Source organism: Salvelinus fontinalis, chromosome 24, assembly GCF_029448725.1.
Source record: "Salvelinus fontinalis isolate EN_2023a chromosome 24, ASM2944872v1, whole genome shotgun sequence".
NCBI lineage: Eukaryota > Metazoa > Chordata > Actinopteri > Salmoniformes > Salmonidae > Salvelinus > Salvelinus fontinalis.
In genome coordinates this window covers 24,765,856-24,786,639 of record NC_074688.1, presented here as the reverse complement: position 1 = coordinate 24,786,639, position 20,784 = coordinate 24,765,856, and the positions used below count along the sequence as shown (strand labels likewise).

The 20,784-nt window shown below is 43.9% G+C and overlaps 1 protein-coding gene across 8 annotated transcripts in view; it reads right to left on the bottom strand.

Moving 5' to 3' along the window:
* Positions 1-560: 560 nt before the first annotated feature.
* LOC129822207 (synergin gamma-like) overlaps positions 561-20,784 on the bottom strand; it is a 47,591-nt gene continuing 27,367 nt past the window's right edge. For 5 of the 8 annotated variants that reach the window (XM_055880287.1, XM_055880288.1, XM_055880291.1 and 2 more), the window contains 9 exons: positions 13,008-13,580; positions 11,609-11,775; positions 11,330-11,383; positions 11,126-11,222; positions 9,714-9,862; positions 7,429-7,539; positions 7,091-7,129; positions 3,176-3,208; positions 561-1,870 (listed from right to left, as the gene is read on the bottom strand). In XM_055880287.1, the coding sequence (XP_055736262.1) occupies positions 1,739-1,870; positions 3,176-3,208; positions 7,091-7,129; positions 7,429-7,539; positions 9,714-9,862; positions 11,126-11,222; positions 11,330-11,383; positions 11,609-11,775; positions 13,008-13,580 (1,355 nt within the window). In that variant the 3' untranslated portion in view covers positions 561-1,738. The remainder of the gene's footprint in view (positions 1,871-3,175; positions 3,209-7,090; positions 7,130-7,428; positions 7,540-9,713; positions 9,863-11,125; positions 11,223-11,329; positions 11,384-11,608; positions 11,776-13,007; positions 13,581-20,784) is intronic. The other 3 variants (XM_055880290.1, XM_055880294.1, XM_055880289.1) reach the window with 2 other exon arrangements.

Below are 20,784 nucleotides of genomic sequence, written 5' to 3'. Positions count from 1 at the left end.
TTTCAGCAGGATGTTCAATTAGGGAATGGTGAGAGATAAAATGTATGTTGGAGAACACACACACACCTGTCCTGGACAGAATGATAATGAGACTGGTTCCATGCATGGTGCCACTATAGGCATCTTTTTCATTTGATTGTTTTAGCACGCTGTCCTCCAGCAATGGCCCGGCAGGCTTGTCTGAGGATAATGTATTTCATTTGGTCACAAAGTGATAGAGATGAAGTCTCTCTGGTCTGAGAAAAAGCATGCTACTGAGTGAAATAGAAAAGGTGAGAATCTCAATCCATTTGGCATTTTAGGAGAAGTACTGCTTATATATTGCTGCAATAGACTCTGAACATAATTGGTCCAGATTAAACGACTGGTGCTATTGGGACAATAGAATGCCTTCAGGATTCATGTTGACATTCAAACCAACCTTCTCAATTATATCACAAAAGATTAAAAACAAAAAACAATTCGGCAGAATTGTGTAATACTCTGTAAATTGATTAGTATGGTAATAGGCTTCCAGGTAATACATTAATTGATTACTTGATCAATGACCATGAAAAGTATTGAATTTATGCATCAATGTATTATTTATGTAAATATCATCACTTCACATTACAGTTAGTCATTGTAATTACAATATTATGATACTGTAATCCACACAAAGTGCGGCTGCAATAGTAGTCCATAATCACAGTTGACTTCATTCAAGAATTAGATCTGCAAAAACATCCCCATTATCAGTGCAAGTATATATATACACTGGCACAGCAAGACAGAAAAACAAAACCTACAGCCAACAATCTTTAAGAGTTAAGACTCCCTTTCAAGTCCCAGTGTCACAAAAATGTTCAAACAGCACATTAACATTAATTTAGAAATAGCAGTCCCTATGCAACAATACAAAGACATTAAAAAGAAGTTAATGTCACACAATACTTAAAATGGTAAATATAAATTAAAATGTTAACAGCCATGGACTATGCTTTTAGAGACCCGACCGTCAAAGTGATTCAGTACCAGCAGTGTAATGATACAAGTGACATCAAGGGAAACAACAGATAGCTTTACATCTCAGTTTGTCTCCAAGTTCCTTCAGCCTTCAATGTCAGTATATTGCAGTTTTAATAGTTTGTTATGGACTTGTTGAGAACAGAAAGAGTGCATTACAGAAAGTGTTGAGAGACCCACAACCCTATTCATATAACTGTTCATATTTTCTCCTGCTGACATAGGGACTAGACCTCCATTGGGTTAACATAGCACAAGATTGGTTAATTATCTGAATACTGTTTGCCGAAATAAATCAAGCCTGCCAGAGAGGTCACATAAACATCAATGCTTAAAGGCATCCTATAACTTATATTGCATTATACTGTATATGAGACCAGACAAAGGAAAAAAGTAACAATGACACCATTAATAAAGTACAATTTTACAATACATTATGATACAGAATAGGCTTTACTGTGTCAAGCCTTGAATTTGTACAAACTAGCAGATTTGCACTTCTTCACCACTGCAAAGAGCATGGAGACTACCTCAGAGAGAGAAGGAAAAGGAGAGAATAGAAGGCTAATAAATAAAGAGAATTCCAGTGACTTGTGAGGTCTCTCTCGCTCTGTGTTCTCTGCGCTCGCAGCCCAAGGTGAGAGGCTGTGCGGTGTGCAGGGAGAACCCGGCTGCTGCACCTCGCCGGTGTTGATTACCCGGTGCCCGTTGCCATGGCAACGATGTCTGGCGCTCAGAGTAGGTCGGGCAGAATGAGGCCCGGCGGTTTGGGCTCCACGCAGTTAATCCAAAAATTGGCACAGCTGGCGTGGTACTGGTGGCCCCCGTACAGCAGTTTGAAGTTGTCTGTCTCTGAGTTGAAAGCCTGGCGGAAGGGTCAAATAAAGGCGAAATGGGGGTGATGGTTAGGACAACAAGGTTCAACTGAATAGTTAATAAACAGATGAACCTGGCAGGAGCTCTGGCTAACAAAAAGAAAGCAGTGGTAAAGATAAATCAACAGGAACTAAATAATTCATCTATGAGAGTAACGCTAGAAGCAGGGATTTGTGGGCAGCTTAACCTGCATATCTCCACTGTGGCACACAAACAAGAGGTCAACAAAAACTGACCCTTTGAAAATATGACTCATGTTTGGCACAATGCTCTGTCTACTGATCAATAAGAGTGTTGCTCAATCTCCTGACAGTTAGTTGAATCTATCGAGATAGCTGAATGGCACTCCCACATAACATCTGAATATAGCCGTTGAGAAAATAAACTTAGTGAACTGAGAGGGGCAGAGTGCTGTTATGTGAGCTTGCATTTAGTTAGCTGACCCCAGCAGTAGCAGCAGGTTGGTGATAAGGAGGAGATGCTAATGTTGGTGTTGTGCAGTTTAAGAGTTTGCATCCCTGATGACATATCTGAGCTAAAGCATGAAAGAGAATGTGGTGAATCATATCCTCCCACAGACAGACTGCATATACAACAACCTGGGAACACACACACACCATATAGTATACTCATACCTGTCCACATGCTCACAAACCATTTACAGTACATTTACTATGCTGCGCACACCTGTTGCCTTTCTCACATACACCGACACACACTCAGGTTTCACAATGTATTCTCGTTCCATCTGCCTCATCCAACTTCTTTCCTCCAAACTTTATTTAGCCCGCCTGCCAAAGCCTGGACTGTTGGAGAGGGAGTGAAAAAAAGAAAACAGAACACAAAGGCATAACCCTTTGTCTCCTCCTCGTCTCTCTTCTTCAATCCCACCCCCTCTCCCTCACCTCCACCTCCCCAGTCCTTGCCTGCATAACCGGGAGTATGTGCAATTTACCCATCAAACATGATTGTGCCAACAGATATGTAATGTGGGAGAGACATAACAGAAGTAGAAAGTGCTGCAGAGAGGATATACTTGGAAGAGTTAGACCATTGGATGGTAGAATAAAACCAAAATGAAAGGTCAGCATGATTAATCCTAGGTGTTAATTCTAACTGTAATCTAAAGGTTAATGACCCTCCATTAGGAAACCAAGAGGACAGTGGTGCTCATGGTGCTACAGGGCTCCAGACGAGAAACACCACCTGTTAATGCAAGGGGCATCATGCATAAAGGTGGAGGCTACAGTCTACTGCTGCTTAAGAGGCGGAAATAAGTGAAGCATACCCTTACCCTTAACCTCTTGTCATGGTCTTTAGCCAGTGCCTGTAAGTAGCACAAGAGGTGTCAGCATTTTCCTGGTTTCATGCATTGTCCTGAGTAAGCAAAGTGAAACTGTACAGTAACTGAGGATCAGTCCGTCAGTATGAACGGAACGTTGGTACACCAAAGGAACTGAAAGAGCAACCCGTCTCAGGAACATTCCAAGAGCCCCAAAGTGAAAGAATCTAAAGTACCACCCTACGATCATCCATCTCATTTTCCAATAAACATCAAACAGGGATGGGCATTCCAGACTCTGCAATAGATTTGAGAGAAATACTGTGCAGTCTGCAAACCCATTGAATTAGACGCCCACTGCCAAGTAAACTTCATTTAATGTTATTGGCCTTTTCCAGAGAAAGTCATAACCAAATTAAACTGAAAAATCACTTCAAATCATCGAGATATTTCAGAATCTGACATTTATGAATAATAATGCATAAATTATTATTCGGAAAAATAACTTTTGGGAATAATTGCACTCATTAGCATTTATCATTGGGAGAAAATAGCAATACTTCATTAAACTCAAACTATCACAGAGTTTTATAGCTTGTTGCAGTCTCCAAGTTTATTCTTAATGTATTTATTTAACCTTTATTTAACTAGGCAAGTCAGTTAAGAACAAATTCTTATTTACAATGACGGGCTATGGGACTCCCAATCACGGCCGGATATGATAGAACCTGGATTCGACGCCTCTTGCACTGAGATGCAGTGCCTTAGACCGCTGCGCCACACGGGAGCCCAAGTAACAAACTATGTTTAGATCCAGATGCTATCTGTTGCTTAGCCTGATAGCAGATACACTACATGTTCAAAAGTATGTGGACACCTACTCATCAAACATCTCATTCCAAAATCATGGGCATTAATATTAAGTTGGTCCCCCCTTTGCTGCTATAACAGCCTCCACTCTTCTGGGAAGGCTTTCCACTAGATGTTGGAACATTTCTGCAGGGACTTGCTTCCATCCAGCCACAAGAGTATTAGTGAGGTCGTGCACTGATGTTGGGCGATTAGGCCTGGCTCGCAGTCGGCATTCCAACTCATCCCAAAGGTGTTCGATGTGGTTGAGGTTAGGGCTCTGTGCAGGCCAGTCAAGTTCTTCCACATCGATCTCGACAAACCATTTCTGTATGGACCTCGCTTTGTGCTCGGGGGCATTGTCATGCTGGAACAGGAAAGGGCCTTCCCCGAACTGTTGCCACAAAGTTGGAAGCACAGAATTGTCTAGAATGTCATTGTATGGTATAGCGTTAAGATTCCCTTCACTGGAACTAAGGAGCCCGAACCATGAAAAACAGCCCCAGACCATTATTCCTCACCCACCAAACTTTACAGTTGGCACTACGCATTGGGGCAGGTAGCGTTCTCCTGGCATCCGCCAAATCCAGATTAGTCCGTCGGACAGCCAAACGGTAAAGCATGATTCATCACTCCAGAGAACGCGTTTCCACTCCTCCAGAGTCCACTCCAGCCGACGCTTGGCATTGTGCATGGTGATCTTAGGCTTGTGTGCAGCTGCTTGGCCATGGAAACCTATTTCATGAAGGTCCTGACGAACAGTTCTTGTGCTGACGTTGCTTCCAGAGGCAGTTTGGAACTCAGTAGTGATTGTTGCAACCGAGGACAGACGATTTTTACGCGCTACGAGCTTCAGCACTAGGCGTTCCCATTCTGTGAGCTTGTGTGGCGCCTACCACTTCACGGCCTAGCCGTTGTTACTCCTAGATGTTTCTACCTCACAATAACGGCACTTACAGTTGACGGTGCCACATTAAAAGTCTCCGAGTTCTTCAGTAAGGTCATTCTACTGCCAATGTTTGTCTATGGAGATTGCATGGATGTGTGCTCGATTTTATACACCTGTCAGCAACGTGTGTGGCTGAAATAGCCAAATCCACTCATTTGAAGGGGTGTCCACATGCTTTTGTATATATAGTGTATTTATGTGCTTTAGCCAACCCCCTTGTCATTCGTTGTCATTCCATACATGTTTGACATGACATCCAACATGACTTAGCTAAAACCCAGACTGATCTGCTAACAGGCTACATGTGTTGCTGTTGCCCATCCCTGACTCAACATATGAGGATGATTGGATAAGGAACATGGAGACAGGCCTCCATTGGATAAGATAAAACCCAGACCCGAGTCAGCAGTATCAAAGACCAACAACCTAGCTCCAGTCTCTCAATGGTGCCCAACATAATATTATGCCAGTGATGCCATCACCACCACATGCCTACCTCTAGTTGGTAGACAAACAGAACCTACCTGTACTCTGAAGGACAATAGTATTATCGGCTTCTGTATTAAAATGCTTTCTGTGATTTCATTATTCTCAGAGGGGATGCTATTTTCTGTTTGGCTTTTATGCTTTCTTACAAATGCTCCTCTAGGCAAAAACGTAATTAAAAGGTGAGTTATTAATCTGATGTCAGGGGAATACAAAAAAACAACAACTATTATTTAGCCTGACTCACTCCACACGAGAGAGCGAGAAAAGCACAGAGTGTGAGAGAGAGGTAAGATAAGAGAAATTGCATTACTTACAGACAGACAGACAGACAGACAGACATACCCTAACCCTCAGCAGATTTCTTAGCACCTGTGCTCCCAGCTCCTGCCTGGTCTGATGCGTGAGGCTGAGCCACATCTGCTGTCTAAACTCAGTCCAGACTCCAGAGTCACATCCCTCTCAGCCATCCTCCCTCTGCCTAACCTCATCAATCTATCTGGCTAAATGATGCAGTGGAACAACGCAAGAAACAATCAAAGCAATCTTGCCCTGCAGACCGTACAGTCAAACTATATTAGAAATGGTCCCCAATTTGACACCTTGTTACTGATGATCAGGTTTTGACAAGTGGAAAAGAAAGTGTCACAATAAACACATTTTAAGCCATAGTAGAACTCAAATGATGAGATGAGTAGTTAGAACACACAGATATGGATGTGTATGGCATAGACTTGCTGTTAGTAGCTGGTAAGAGGTGAAGTGAAAGGTGGCCGTCAGATGAAGGCATCAGCGCTACAAGCCTGATAAAGTTGAAAAGTTGAATGCTTCACTGACCCTCCAGAAACCTTCCCACAATTCCCTCAGCCCAACCAGAGGTGCCAAAAGTACAACTTTACTCTTATCACGTCCTGTCTGTCTCCAACTCTATTTTTACCTCCCTCTTTTTCTCCTTCTCTCCCTTCCAGCAGAGTTATCATCTTAACAGTTATCATCATCTCTAATAAGGTTCAGAAATTAAGATGACCTGAAATTATTGTGGAGGGGAATTTGGTGTAATAGGATAGCCTGGTCATTTCTAACGCATCTGTGCATGAACACAGTGCTGCATCTGTGCATGAACACAGTGCTGCATCTGTGCATGAACACAGTGCTGCATCTGTGAATGAACACAGTGCTGCATCTGTGCATGAACACAGTGCTGCATCTGTGCATGAACACAGTGCTGCATCTGTGAATGAACACAGTGCTGCATCTGTGAATGAACACAGTGCTGCATCTGTGCATGAACACAGTGCTGCATCTGTGCATGAACACAGTGCTGCATCTGTGCATGAACACAGTGCTGCATCTGTGCATGAACACAGTGCTGCATCTGTGCATGAACACAGTGCTACAGCTGTCGGCACTGGTAACGTCTCAAATGGCACTCTATTCTCTAAACAGTGCACTACTTTTGACCAGGGCCCATAGGGAATATGGTGCCATTTGGGATGCAGACAGTGTGAAGGGAGGGAGCTGTGAGAAGAAGAATGTGCTGTCATTTTGGCACCCCATCGCCTGTCTTTCAGTGGAGAATTTGGCCCCCAGGCCCCCAATAGGAGAGTGAAGTGAGATTCAGTTGACAGTTCACTGCATCATACTCTTTTAAACAGACGTCCAATAGTTGTCTCTTCTTTGCTCTGCAAAATGTTCAAAGTCAAAGAAACGATCATTTAATTATTATGCGTCAACCACTAGTTTAAAAACAACTTTCAAATGGCATTATGATTCATGGTTTATTCAGCTTGAGAAATGTGTTAGAACATATTTGTAATCAAATGCTTCAACAGTTATTGGGTCCATCTGTTGAGGGATTGAGGGTGTGTTGGTTGGCAATCGTGATTGTGTGTTGACTGAGAATTAGTGTATGTTTACAGTATATGTGTTGACTTGACACAAGTGTGTGTCTGTACATGAGTGTGTGTGTGTGTGTGCAGACCTTGCTGCGTGAGTCCACGTTGAGTAGGCACACCCCACAGGCCAGCTCCTTGGCGTTCTTGATGCCGTGTCTCAGGATACAGGAGGAGAAGTCCAGCGAGCTCTCATCAGGCTGTACAGAGAAACACACAGATGCACACGCACACACATTTTAAATACTTTATTTGAATCCACAAATCAAATTACATCCAAGAAGTATTCAAAACATTTCAAAGGTCTTTGTATGCATGGACACTTGAGGACAGCTGAATAACAGAGCAGTACCTAGTAAATTGTTTTGCTTTAGGCAGGCCTGCAATCTGGAGGTCACGTACTGTAAGCCTATGTTTGTGATTGAGACACACACACAGGTTGGTGTCAAATTGGTCACCTGATCATAGGACTCCGCTGTGGGGCACACTATGTTGCTATGCCTCACATCAAGAACCATTTGCTACTTCACAAAATACTGCATGAAATGAGGGACCCGGTTTATAATACCTGGATACAGACCACTGTACACATGGATTGTGTGTTGTAGATATGTGGTAGTAGAGTGGTGGCCTGAGGGCACACACTTCATGTGTTGTGAAATCTGTTGTGAATGTATTATATATATATTTTTAAATTGCATAACTGCCTTCATTTTGCTGGACCCCAGGAAGAGGAGCTGCTGCCTTGGCAGAACACTGCTCTAAGAAATACACATTTCTCTATTCATTTATTTCATTAACCAGCTTAATAAACTAAAGTAGAAATATGTCTTTAATCTGGGAAATGAAAGTAAATACAGTCCATTAGTCTGTTGGCAGCAGAGCTGTGTGAACAGTTGAGTGTGCCCAGACAGCTCCTCTCTCTCTCTCTCTGAGGGCAGAGGCTGCAGAATCAGAAAGCAGCTGCGGGTCTACGGTCTGAGATAACTCCGATTACTACTCACTCACTCCATCTCCCTCTGCCTCTATCCCTCTCCCTCTCTGCTTCACTAATTCTCTCTCTTTCTGTACTGACATTATTTCGAGTCAGAAGATGGCCGGTCTGTTTTATCTGCTGGCATTTGAAAAGCAATGTTCTTTGTGAGGCTGACTGAGGCAGTGAACTGTCAACTGAATCTCACTGCCTCTGTTCTCCACACATCACTACAGCCTACAACAGACTGCTCTATACTCCCCATCCCCACAGCTACACACACTAACAGATACCACGATTAGGCTTGGTTTAGTACACTGTCACACAATCAAGGTTTCATTGATAATCCTACTTGGCATGAGTCATTGATAATCCACTCAACATTTCATCAGGAATATTTTCTAGACAAAACAGTTGGTTACAATCAAGTGTCAATTTCTCAGGTCTATGTGTAGGCTAACCCACTGCATTGGAGGAAGGGAAGTCTATGTGTAGCCTAACCCACTGCATTGGAGGAAGGGAAGTCTATGTGTAGCCTAACCCACTGCATTGGAGGAAGGGAGGTCTATGTGTAGGCTAACCCACTGCATTGGAGGAAGGGAGGTCTATGTGTAGGCTAACCCACTGCATTGGAGGAAGGGAGGTCTATGTTTAGGCTAACCCACTGCATTGGAGGAAGGGAGGTCTATGTGTAGGCTAACCCACTGCATTGGAGGAAGGGAGGTCTATGTGTAGGCTAACCCACTGCATTGGAGGAAGGGAGGTCTATGTGTAGGCTAACCCGCTGCATTGGAGGAAGGGAGGTCTATGTGTAGGCTAACCCACTGCATTGGAGGAAGGGAGGTCTATGTGTAGGCTAACCCACTGCATTGGAGGAAGGGAGGTCTATGTGTAGGCTAACCCACTGCATTGGAGGAAGGGAGGTCTATGTGTAGGCTAACCCACTGCATTGGAGGAAGGGAAGTCTATGTGTAGGCTAACCCACTGCATTGGAGGAAGGGAGGTCTATGTGTAGGCTAACCCACTGCATTGGAGGAAGGGAGGTCTATGTGTAGCCTAACCCACTGCATTGGAGGAAGGGAGGTCTATGTGTAGGCTAACCCACTGCATTGGAGGAAGGGAAGTCTATGTGTAGGCTAACCCACTGCATTGGAGGAAGGGAGGTCTATGTGTAGGCTAACCCACTGCATTGGAGGAAGGGAGGTCTATGTGTAGGCTAACCCACTGCATTGGAGGAAGGGAGGTCTATGTGTAGGCTAACCCACTGCATTGGAGGAAGGGAGGTCTATGTGTAGGCTAACCCACTGCATTGGAGGAAGGGAGGTCTATGTGTAGGCTAACTCACTGCATTGGAGGAAGGGAGGTATATGTGTGCGTGTGTATGTTGACTGTGTTTCTTACCGCCAGGTTGGCCAGGGACATGAAGCCCATGAGGTTGTTCCAGACGCGGCTGATGTCCTTCAGCAGCTGCTGCAGCTTCTCAGAACACACGGCTGTGGCCTTGATACCCAGCTCCACACGCTTGGTCACGCGGTACACCTCCACCACACCTGCCACATAAACACACTTCGACGTTAACACACAACCTTAACACACCTGCTCCCAGTTCTCTACCACAGCCAGCTCCAACATAAGCCAAGGTTGGACAGTGAGAAATACAACAAGAACAATAAAAAACGCTTCATAGAAAAAAAGCTAACAGGTCTACAGTCCCCTATGTTGAAACCTCCTCTGAAGTTGGATCATTAGACCAAGCTGGGATACTTTTGGCAGTGCCACGAGAAATACCTGGAGGATAACAGCAGCAAACATATTAAGACTCCTTATGTAAAATAGCCCTCTGAAGCTGGATCAACCTGACATAATGTTGGCTGTAACACTACACTACGCTCTCTCTAAGGGTTAACGTGGAACGGTGATTGACAGAGTTGTTGTTCTCCGTTGAGAGGGGGACAGCTCAGAGGTTTATAATGGTGTGTTTTTGGAAGAAGACTCACAGCAGTGGTGGTACACTGTGTTCTGTTCTCAGCCTCTCACAATGGTATGTGTGCCTGTACCAATCTCACAGCTCATTAAAAAGAGACACCACTGTCTGCCTGTGTGCGTACCAAATGACACCCTATTCGCTACATAGTGCACTACCTTTGACCAGAGCCCTATGGGAACTGGTCAAAATGAATAAGGTGCCATTTGGGACGCATCCACAGTCAGGCCGAGCAAAGATAAGCCCCCACAAGGATCCACAGTCTGTCAGGCCAGCGAAGATAAGCCCCCACAAGGATCCACAGTCTGTCAGGCCAGCGAAGATAAGCCCCCACAAGGATCCACAGTCTGTCAGGCCAGCGAAGATAAGCCCCCACGAGGATCCACAGTCTGTCAGGCCAGCGAAGATAAGCCCCCACAAGGATCCACAGTCTGTCAGGCCAGCGAAGATAAGCCCCCACAAGGATCCACAGTCTGTCAGGCCAGCGAAGATAAGCCCCCACAAGGATCCACAGTCTGTCAGGCCAGCGAAGATAAGCCCCCACAAGGATCAACAGTCTGTCAGGCCAGCGAAGATAAGCCCCCACAAGGATCCACAGTCTGTCAGGCCAGCGAAGATAAGCCCCCACAAGGATCCACAGGCAACTCTGTAGTGCTGGACAAATCTGTCAGAGGGGATCAGGCATAGTTTGGGGTTCTAGCTGAAGACTGTTGGGCCTTTTTAAAGCTCAGGACCTCCCTGTCAGTGTTGTGAGTTTGTCAGTGTGGTGTGTGTGTGTGTCAGTGTGGTGTGTGTGTGTGCGTGTCAGTGTCGTGTGTGTGTGTCTCACCCAGCAGGTACTCCATGCCCTGAGCAGACTGGATGACCTCAGTGCAAACAGTAGAGCTGCTGATACTGTTCAGGGTGTTGTTGGCTTTAGTGATGACCTGAGGACAGAGACGGACAGCAGAGTGGGTTAGGGTTACACACACCCACAAACACATGTGCGGATATAGCAAAAAAGGAGGGGGAACAGTCCTGTACAATATCTTACCTGTAGAGCACTCACCAGACACCTCTGCCACTCATATGCATAGCGCTCACTCTCCTGAAACAACATGCTATAGTTGTTAGAATGAGTTCAGATATATGAGAAGACATTTATACATTTCCATAAAAAAATACAAAAAAACAAACTTATTAAGGCCAAAGCCTCTGTGGTTTGCTCCTGAAATAAATGTCTACTGAATTTGTAAACCCTCCACAGAGCATCTGGATAATTGGCAAATGTAGTTAACATGTCTGGGATAGCGTGACTGTGTGTGGGTCTCACCTCCACCTCCCCAGTCAGGTCCTTGTACTTGTCTCTGATGACGGGCAGGGCAGGCTTCTTCTCACTCAGGGTGCTGGAGCGGTCTCTGAAGGGCTGTTCCGGGGCCGGGGAGGGGGGCGAGCGCCCAATCTCCTTCTCCCCCAAACTGTGGCTACGCTTGTGGGAGCCTGAGGCAAGGACAAGAGGAGAGAGTGTCTTGATCGTACATATATAGTATATACAGGCAATGTCTGGCATACATACAGTACATACAAATGCCCTTTTAAATGGTCACTTATACCAACCCAGAGATGTTGGCTAATTCCAGATATGCACCTGTTTGTTTACTATGGCATAATTGTGACTTTTTACCCGAGCTCATATTCTGTTGTGGCTCATTACTTCCGGACAAGGACACAGACGACAAACACTTCATTTACAACAAATGATAATTATGTACAAAACAGCGCCACGGCAACCAACGCAAGTATGAATAATTCATAAGGGCTCACTCGCTCACACACACAGAAAAAATGGATAGATACATACACACAAACACGAAAATAGACAGGCACACGAAAAAAGACACACAAACACACAGTCACATGCTGAGCCCAAACTATTCAACATGGGCTCTCTCTGTCTGTCTGTCTGTCTGTCTGTCTGTCTGTCTGTCTGTCTGTCTGTCTGTGTGTGTGTCTGTGTGTGTGTGTGTGTGTGTGTGTGTGTGTGTGTGTGTGTGTGTGTGTGTGTGTGTGTGTGTGTGTGTGTGTGTGAGAGAGAGAGAGAGAACCGGGTAATAACCTCCTGCAGAGACATGCATCATCTTCCCCACAATATGACAGCACTAATACATTCCCCCACTACCACACACCGATCAGATAACCATTCAATAAGGACAGGGGAATAACAACTGAAAACTAATTACGTTTAACACTGGGAGAGAAATCAATGAGGCAAATTAGCTTTCATCACTTTGGAGGTAGGAAAAGCTAATGAGCTATGCATGAAACATAACACCGGAAAACGACAGTAAAAAATGAACACCCAAAGAGTGAATACAGTTAATTTCGTATAGGCACGGATTTCTGGGCTGTGTTGTTAATTCATCTCATCTGCCTGTGTTGTGTACCAAGGATGTGCACAACACTGCCATCTATTGTCTGACAGTGGAACTGCACTGAGCTGCCGGAGGGGCCACAGATGCTCCAATATGAGGTGATGAAAGTCCTGACATCAGGGCCAGCTGATCTGATTCACACCACTACATCAGAACTAGAAGGCATGGTGTAACTGGATGCAATTTACATTTTGAAACCAGCATCTACTGACTGAGGATCAGAAAATGAATGTGTATCTACTTATCAGTTGACTTCTGAAAATAAATCAAGAGAGAGAGAGTACAGGTCAGATGACTCACCTTGTACAGAGAGGTCAAAGGTGGCGAGTTCGCTCTTGATCATCTCTTCACTGGACTTGACCTTGGTCTGAGAGCTGGCCTTCAGAAAGTCTGACTTCCCAAACTTGGCCTTGTCCCCCTGAAAGGCCCCGAACTCATCTGAGGCCTCGTTCAGGTTCCCCTCGGAGCCCGGCTCGGCCGCGGGGGAGTCTGACTTCTCCGACACCGTGCTGGCAAAGTCCCCAAAGTCATCATCCTCATCCCCACCCAAACCTACCGGCTCACAAGATCCAAAGTCAGCAAAGGCCTCAAACTTGCTGTCGGTCGACACACTATCCTCTGTTGAGAAGGTGGTGATCTTCGTCTGGCAGGTGTGTGTGATGGGGATGTTTTCTGTGCTGCCGAACGGCGTCTCCTTCCTGTGGACTATGTCTGAGGAAGGGAAAGAGGAGGAAACACCAACACCGTCCAGGACCAGATGCTTCTTGGCCTGACCCTGAGCAGACAGGCATTCCTCTCTTTCTGACCAATCATAGCTGGCCAGCCTGCTGACTGCTGACGTTCCGAAGGGGTCAAACTTCATGTCGTCTCCTTCTGTAATGACAACACAAAATACACACTGGTGGCTCTAAGTGGGAAAAGCATAGGGTGCTGAAATGATAGCAACCAGTCAGTCAGCCATGATAAAGTGACAAGGCATCTGGCGAAGCTTTGATATGTTATACGAAACATACTTACTGTGGAAGCCATATTCTGTTTCTGATGCTGAATTTGTGTTGACTTACAACAAGCAGCTTTACTTTGGTCAGAGTAACACCCCATCTTCCCTACATTGTGACAGTGAGATCATATGCACTGCATTTAATCTAGTGCTGCACTATAGTGTGTGTAAGGGTTCACTTACTAGGTTGTGATCACCAGCTTAAAGGAGGGATAAAAAGCTGAAATTGACTGTGTTCTAAAAATGTCTATTTCCTATTGGTGACATAGATGACAGAAAATATAGGGGTACAACATAATTCGCTCACATACAGATACTTTATTTATTTATTTATTTTACCGTTATTTTACCAGGTAAGTTGACTGAGAACACGTTCTCATTTGCAGCAACGACCTGGGGAATAGTTACAGGGGAGAGGAGGGGGATGAATGAGCCAATTGTAAACTGGGGATTATTAGGTGACCATGATGGTTTGAGGGCCATATTGGGAATTTAGCCAGGACACCGGGGTTAACACCCCTACTCTTACGATAAGTGCCATGGGATCTTTAATGACCTCAGAGAGTCAGGACACCCGTTTAACGTCCCATCCGAAAGACGGCACCCTACACAGGGCAGTGTCCCCAATCACTGCCCTGGGGCATTGGGTTATTTTTTAGACCAGAGGAAAGAGTGCCTCCTACTGGCCCTCCAACACCACTTCCAGCAGCATCTGGTCTCCCATCCAGGGACTGACCAGGACCAACCCTGCTTAGCTTCAGAAGCAAGCCAGCAGTGGTATGCAGGGTGGTATGCGGCTGGCAACAGACTCACTTGATCTGTACAGTAGTGGCCAAAAGTTTTGAGAATGACACAAATATTTATTTTCACAAAGTTTGCTGCTTCAGTGTCTTTAGATATTTTTGTCAGATGTTACTATGGAATACTGAAGTATAATTATAAGCATTTCATAAGTGTCAAAGGCTTTTATTGACAATTACATGAAGTTGATGCAAAGAGTCAATATTTGCAGTGTTGACCCTTCTTTATCAAGACCTCTGCAATCCACCATGGCATGCTGTCAATTAACTTCTGGGCCACATCCTGACTGATGGCAGCCCATTCTTGCATAATCAATACTTGGAGTTTATCAGAATTTGTGGTTTTCTTTGTCCACCCGTCTCTTGAGGATTGACCACAAGTTCTCAATGGGATTAAGGTCTGGGGAGTTTCCTGGCCATGGACACAAAATATCGATGTTTTGTTCCCCGAGACACTTAGTTATCACTTTTGCCTTATGGCAAGGTGCTCCATCATGCTGGAAAAGGCATTGTTCGTCACCAAACTGTTCCTGGATGGTTGGGAGAAGTTGCTCTCGGAGGATGTGTTGGTACCATTCTTTATTCATGGCTGTGTTCTTAGGCAAAATTGTGAGTGAGCTCACTCCCTTGGCTGAGAAGCAATCCCACACATGAATGGTCTCAGGATGCTTTACTATTGGCATGACACAGGACTGATGGTAGCGCTCACCTTGTCTTCTCCGGACAAGCTTTTTTCCGGATGCCCCAGAAAATCGGAAAGGGGATTCATCAGAGAAAATTACTTTACCCCAGTCCTCAGTAGTCCAATCCCTGTACCTTTTGTAGAATATCAGTCTGTCCCTGATGTTTTTCCTGGAGAGAAGTGGCTTCTTTGCTGCCCTTCTTGACACCAGGCCATCCTCCAAAAGTCTTTGCCTCACTGTGCGTGCAGATGCACTCACACCTGCCTGCTGCCATTCCTGAGCAAGCTCTGTACTGGTGGTGCCCCGATCCCGCAGCTGAATCAACTTTAGGAGACGGTCCTGGCGCTTGCTGGACTTTCTTGGACGCCCTGAAGCCTTCTTCACAGCAATTGAACCGCTCTCTTTGAAGTTCTTGATGATCTGATAAATGGTTGATTTAGGTGCAATCTTACTGGCAGCAATATCCTTGCCTGTGAAGCCCTTTTGTGCAAAGCAATGATGACGCCACGTGTTTCCTTCCAGGTAACCATGGTTGACAGAGGAAGAACAATGATTCCAAGCACCGCCCTCCTTTTGAAGCTTCCAGTCTGTTATTCGAACTCAATCAGCATGACAGAGTGATCTCCAGCCTTGTCCTCGTCAACACTCACACCTGTGTTAACGAGAGAATCACTGACATGATGTGAGCTGGTCCTTTTGTGGCAGGACTGAAATGCAGTGGAAATGTTTTTAGGGGATTCAGTTTCAATTAATTGCAATTCATCTGATCACTCTACATAACATTCTGGAGTATATGCAAATTGCAATCATACAAACTGAGGCAGCAGACTGAAAATTAATATTTTCTATGTCATTCTCAAAACTTTTGGCCACGACTGTAGTTGTGACAGTGGAATATTTGTTTTGATAATACCAATAGGTTTAGGCTAAAGTGATACTTCGGTATTTTGGCAACGAGGCACTTTATCTACTTACCCAGAATCAGATGAACTTGTGGATACCATTTTTATGTTTCTGTGTCCAGTTTGAAGGATGTTAGAGGTAGTTTGGTGAGCCAATGCTGACTAGCGTTAGCACAATGACTGGAAGTCCATGGGTATCTGATAGCATGCAGATACCCATAGACCCCCAGTCATTGCGCTAACGCTAATTAGCAATTGCACTAGCACTAGTTAGCAACTTCCTTCAAACCGTATGCCTAGACATAAAAATGGTATTCACAAGTTCATCTGACTCTGGGGAAGTAGATAAAAGGCATCATTGCCAAACTCCCGAAGTATCCCTTTAATTGCTACTGAAAAGGAGAACATAGCATTGACCTCTATTCATTTGATGTGTCACATGTAAATTAACCAAGGGTTGAGTTAGCTGTCCTCTGATACAAATGAAATAGATGCCCTGAGAGGGTTGGCTGCTGGGGCTGCTGCTGAGGTAGATTGGAGATCAGACAGTTCTGAGGCAGATAAGACAGGACAGGACATGAGGCCCTGCTGTAGAACACCTCTCTATGGTTTTCTCTAGGTGTGTGACAATACTGTAGTACAAACTATTAGGAACAGACAGTTCTGCTAACATGACGATACAAAATGATATCCATTTCATGAGATTGCCATGGCAACGTCAGTCGTTGAGTGGAGCAGCTCTGTGTCTGTATTGATTATCTACCCCACAAACTGTGTTGTACAAGCAGAACACTGTTCAATTCGTAACATATCAAGCAGGAATCATATAATTACTGGCAACACAAACAAGCACACATTCTTACAAGTGCTCACAGTCACACACTCAGAGATACACACTCCTTCTAAGATACAGTATAACCTGCAGGCACGTGTGGACCCCAGTCAGCGTAGCCTAATGCGTGACACAACCCTTGCACACAAAAAAGCAATTTGTGAAATTGACAAGGAACTAGTGTAGTAGTAAGCCTAGTGTAGCTAGATCATAATCTGCCCTCAGGATAGGGAAAAGAGAAAATAAGACGGTACGCATTTCAGCAATACCAATAGTAATATTTATTACGACAACATGGGTAAAGAGAGAAAGATCACAAAATACTCTGAGAGAGGTCTATTGTTACAAGAGGTTTGTCAAACTAACACTTGTAAAAGTATATTTGAATCATTTAGAATACTACGGCATGCAGAGTCAGAAAAGAAGAAAAGCAAACGGTAAAAGAAAGAAAAGCCCCAGAAGAATATAGATGCAGAATGAGAAGGCACATTCACAGACTAAAATTAGTAAATCTCGGTAGAAGACGACACACTGTAGTTGTACTAATAGGGTGGAAAGCAACAGGTTGATTGATAGAAAGATAATTGAATACAGAACACTTGAAAAGCCAAGGTGATTTAAAGGACAAGTTCAAGGCAGGAGAGTAATTAACCCTTTGAGGACCTGAATGCTTCTCTACTGTTCTCGCCATGATAGTAACTCAAATGTCAACAGCAGACTTTTGAGATAAAATAAATAAGGGTTTTGTCATTTTCAAATCACAACTGTTTTTGTCTTACTACAATTACATAACGTCAACATCATATACATAGGATATATTTCAATGGTCTAATACATTCTATTGCTGAGAATTTGGAGGAGAGGTATGGATCTCCAAATCCATTATTTAGCACATGTAAACTTGTCAAGTGATCCAGCTACATTTCTCTCCATTTGTGTTTTTTGCATGATTCTTTGTAAAACCATTCTGCTCAAGCTCTCAAAGGGTTAAATAAAACAAGTGGACTATCCTACCACAAGACCTTAGAGAGGGTCTTCATCTTGTCCAATCACATGTGACAAAATAGATTTAAAGAGACAGTATCATTTTTCTCTCGCTACCTGTTAGTTCTAGGCTCCTCTGTACAAGCTCTTAATAGTGGCCATTCAATAACTAACAGCAAGATAGGGTTTCTCAAGACAACAATCAATCTCTGATTCTGAACCAATCTAAAATATTTTCCATAACTTGCCTATCCTCATATATACATTTCATCTTCAAATAGTTTACACAACACATTGTTTAAAATAATATCAGGAAGTCTATCTAGTCTGAAAATAAATACGAATTTTCCTGTAATAAAAATACACTATTAAATCTGTATACATTGTCTTTTTTTCTTTCCTTTAATAAAAACAACTGGTAATACTGTTATGCAGAAAAATGTAATCCTATAATATGTTCTTGTCAATTTCACAAATTGAACAGACAGGCACACTGCAGCAAAAAAAGCAAGGCAGGGAGGGTATCACTAACTTCAGTGTGTTCTCAGAGAGCCTGTTCATGGACCCACACATTACAAAACATACCTGAATATCAAAGACAAATGAAAAGGCTTCCTTTTGAGCAGCTCTGACCCAAAGGAGCACCGGTTGGGAAAAATAGATACTGTCTCTTTAAGGTTGGTTACATTTTCTCCAGGCTTGAACAGGGTTTCACACTCCAAGGCCTGCTACTGTACGCTTTCTCAGCGATGAGATTTGATTGGTGCTGTACAAGAACAGCAATACTGATTGGTTGAACGTGGGTCAGAATAAAAGGAGAAGCAATTAACAGGTTCTGGGGAATGTTTTCAATACTCCACTACACTATCTTCATCATATTAATGGCAACCATTTTGCTGCAGCTCAGGGATCAGTTGCCATTGGTTATCGTCTTACTCTCTCCTTCGAGAGTAGCCTAACCATTTCAGTTCAACTGAAAGTTGATTTATTCCGATGTGCAATAAAACTGAAACAAATAAATTGGCATCATTACATTGATCATTTCCGATTTAGAATAACTCAAATGGTCAATTCCTAGATGGAATTTGATTGAGATGCCCCTTGCCCAAACTGCTAAAACCAATGAACTGATATGTTGGCTAGTGTTGAAATATTATAGTCTATATAAGGACATCTCACTGCAAACTGGGTGCTAAAAGGAGTGTGCTGCTCACACACAGAGGCTGTAAGGAGAGACCTTGTACTTGAAGGAATATATTTTTTATTTTATTTATTTTTATTTTACCGTTATTTTACCAGGTAAGTTGACTGAGAACACGTTCTCATTTGCAGCAACGACCTGGGGAATAGTTACAGGGGAGAGGAGGGGGATGAATGAGCCAATTGTAAACTGGGGATTATTAGGTGACCATGATGGTTTGAGGGCCAGATTGGGAATTTAGCCAGGACACCGGGGTTAACACCCCTACTCTTACGATAAGTGCCATGGGATCTTTAATGACCTCAGAGAGTCAGGACACCCGTTTAACGTCCCATCCGAAAGACGGCACCCTACACAGGGCAGTGTCCCCAATCACTGCCCTGGGGCATTGGGATATTTTTTAGACCAGAGGAAAGAGTGCCTCCTACTGGCCCTCCAACACCACTTCCAGCAGCATCTGGTCTCCCATCCAGGGACTGACCAAGACCAACCCTGCTTAGCTTCAGAAGCAAGCCTGCAGTGGTATGCAGGGTGGTATGCTGCTGAGGAGAGACATGACATGGAAGATGAGATGCTTGGTAAATGAATTATGATCATGGGAAGGGAGAGGAGAGGGTGCTGATATGGACAATGCCTGGACATTAAGGCTAATTAGATTCCATGAGAGTGTTTCCATTTAGAGGTTCAGGGCAGGGCAGACCCTGAGAGCAGTGCCTTTGTGCCTCTACTCTCTGCTATGCCAACCTCTGACCTCTTTGTAGTGATGTGGGCTGTGAGACCACTTAGGTTTAGGGAGTTGGAACAAAAGCACTATGGGAGATTGATACCCAATACTGGGAGTGCCAAGGAATACTATACAGGTACTCTCACACATCGTAGGAAAACTCACTCGTACACATACAAAACACAATCAACCAATCCCACTCACACATACCAACACACAATGAGCAATCAAAACAATTTACTCAATGCAATATTATAAACTGTAGAGGTTGAGGTGATTTCTGCCATTCATAAATACGTTCTGCCTTTTCATAAATACTTTCTTTTCACATAATAAGTATGTCCACTATCAGGGAACATCTTTACACATTTTTCTTGTACGCCTCTTATTATCATCATGCTTGATTTGATAGCTGAGCATTAAGCGTCAACATAATATAATCAATCTGAGGAAGAATTTGGCTTGCTGTGAGTAAAATGAAAGCCGATTGCAGCATACAGGAACTGGCCATTCTGAAAGTGATGAGAATAAATAACATCTCCTGGTACAAAGTCCCATCACCATTACATGTCCCTGTGTTCATCTGCATTCAGCTATTTTAGTCACATCCCTCAACACGTCAACACACACACAATCACGACTGGGGAGACAAAAGGTGCATTGAGGTGATGAGCGATGTGGGCTATAACAGCACAGACAGGGAATGAAGGCCAGTGGTAGCCTAGAGCAGACTGACTACATCACATCAACCTGACTGTCTCTCATCAACTCTATATGAATGGAACTAAGAGGAGGCGGAGAGGACTTTGCTTTTTGTCTGTGCTACAAATGCTAAACAAATTAACAATAAATAAATTCATCTAAAGTACCTTAATATGTTTAATAAATAATAAATAAATATTAAGTGAATAAATACGCTGAAATGAATACCAGGTAATGATGGGTTTGGGA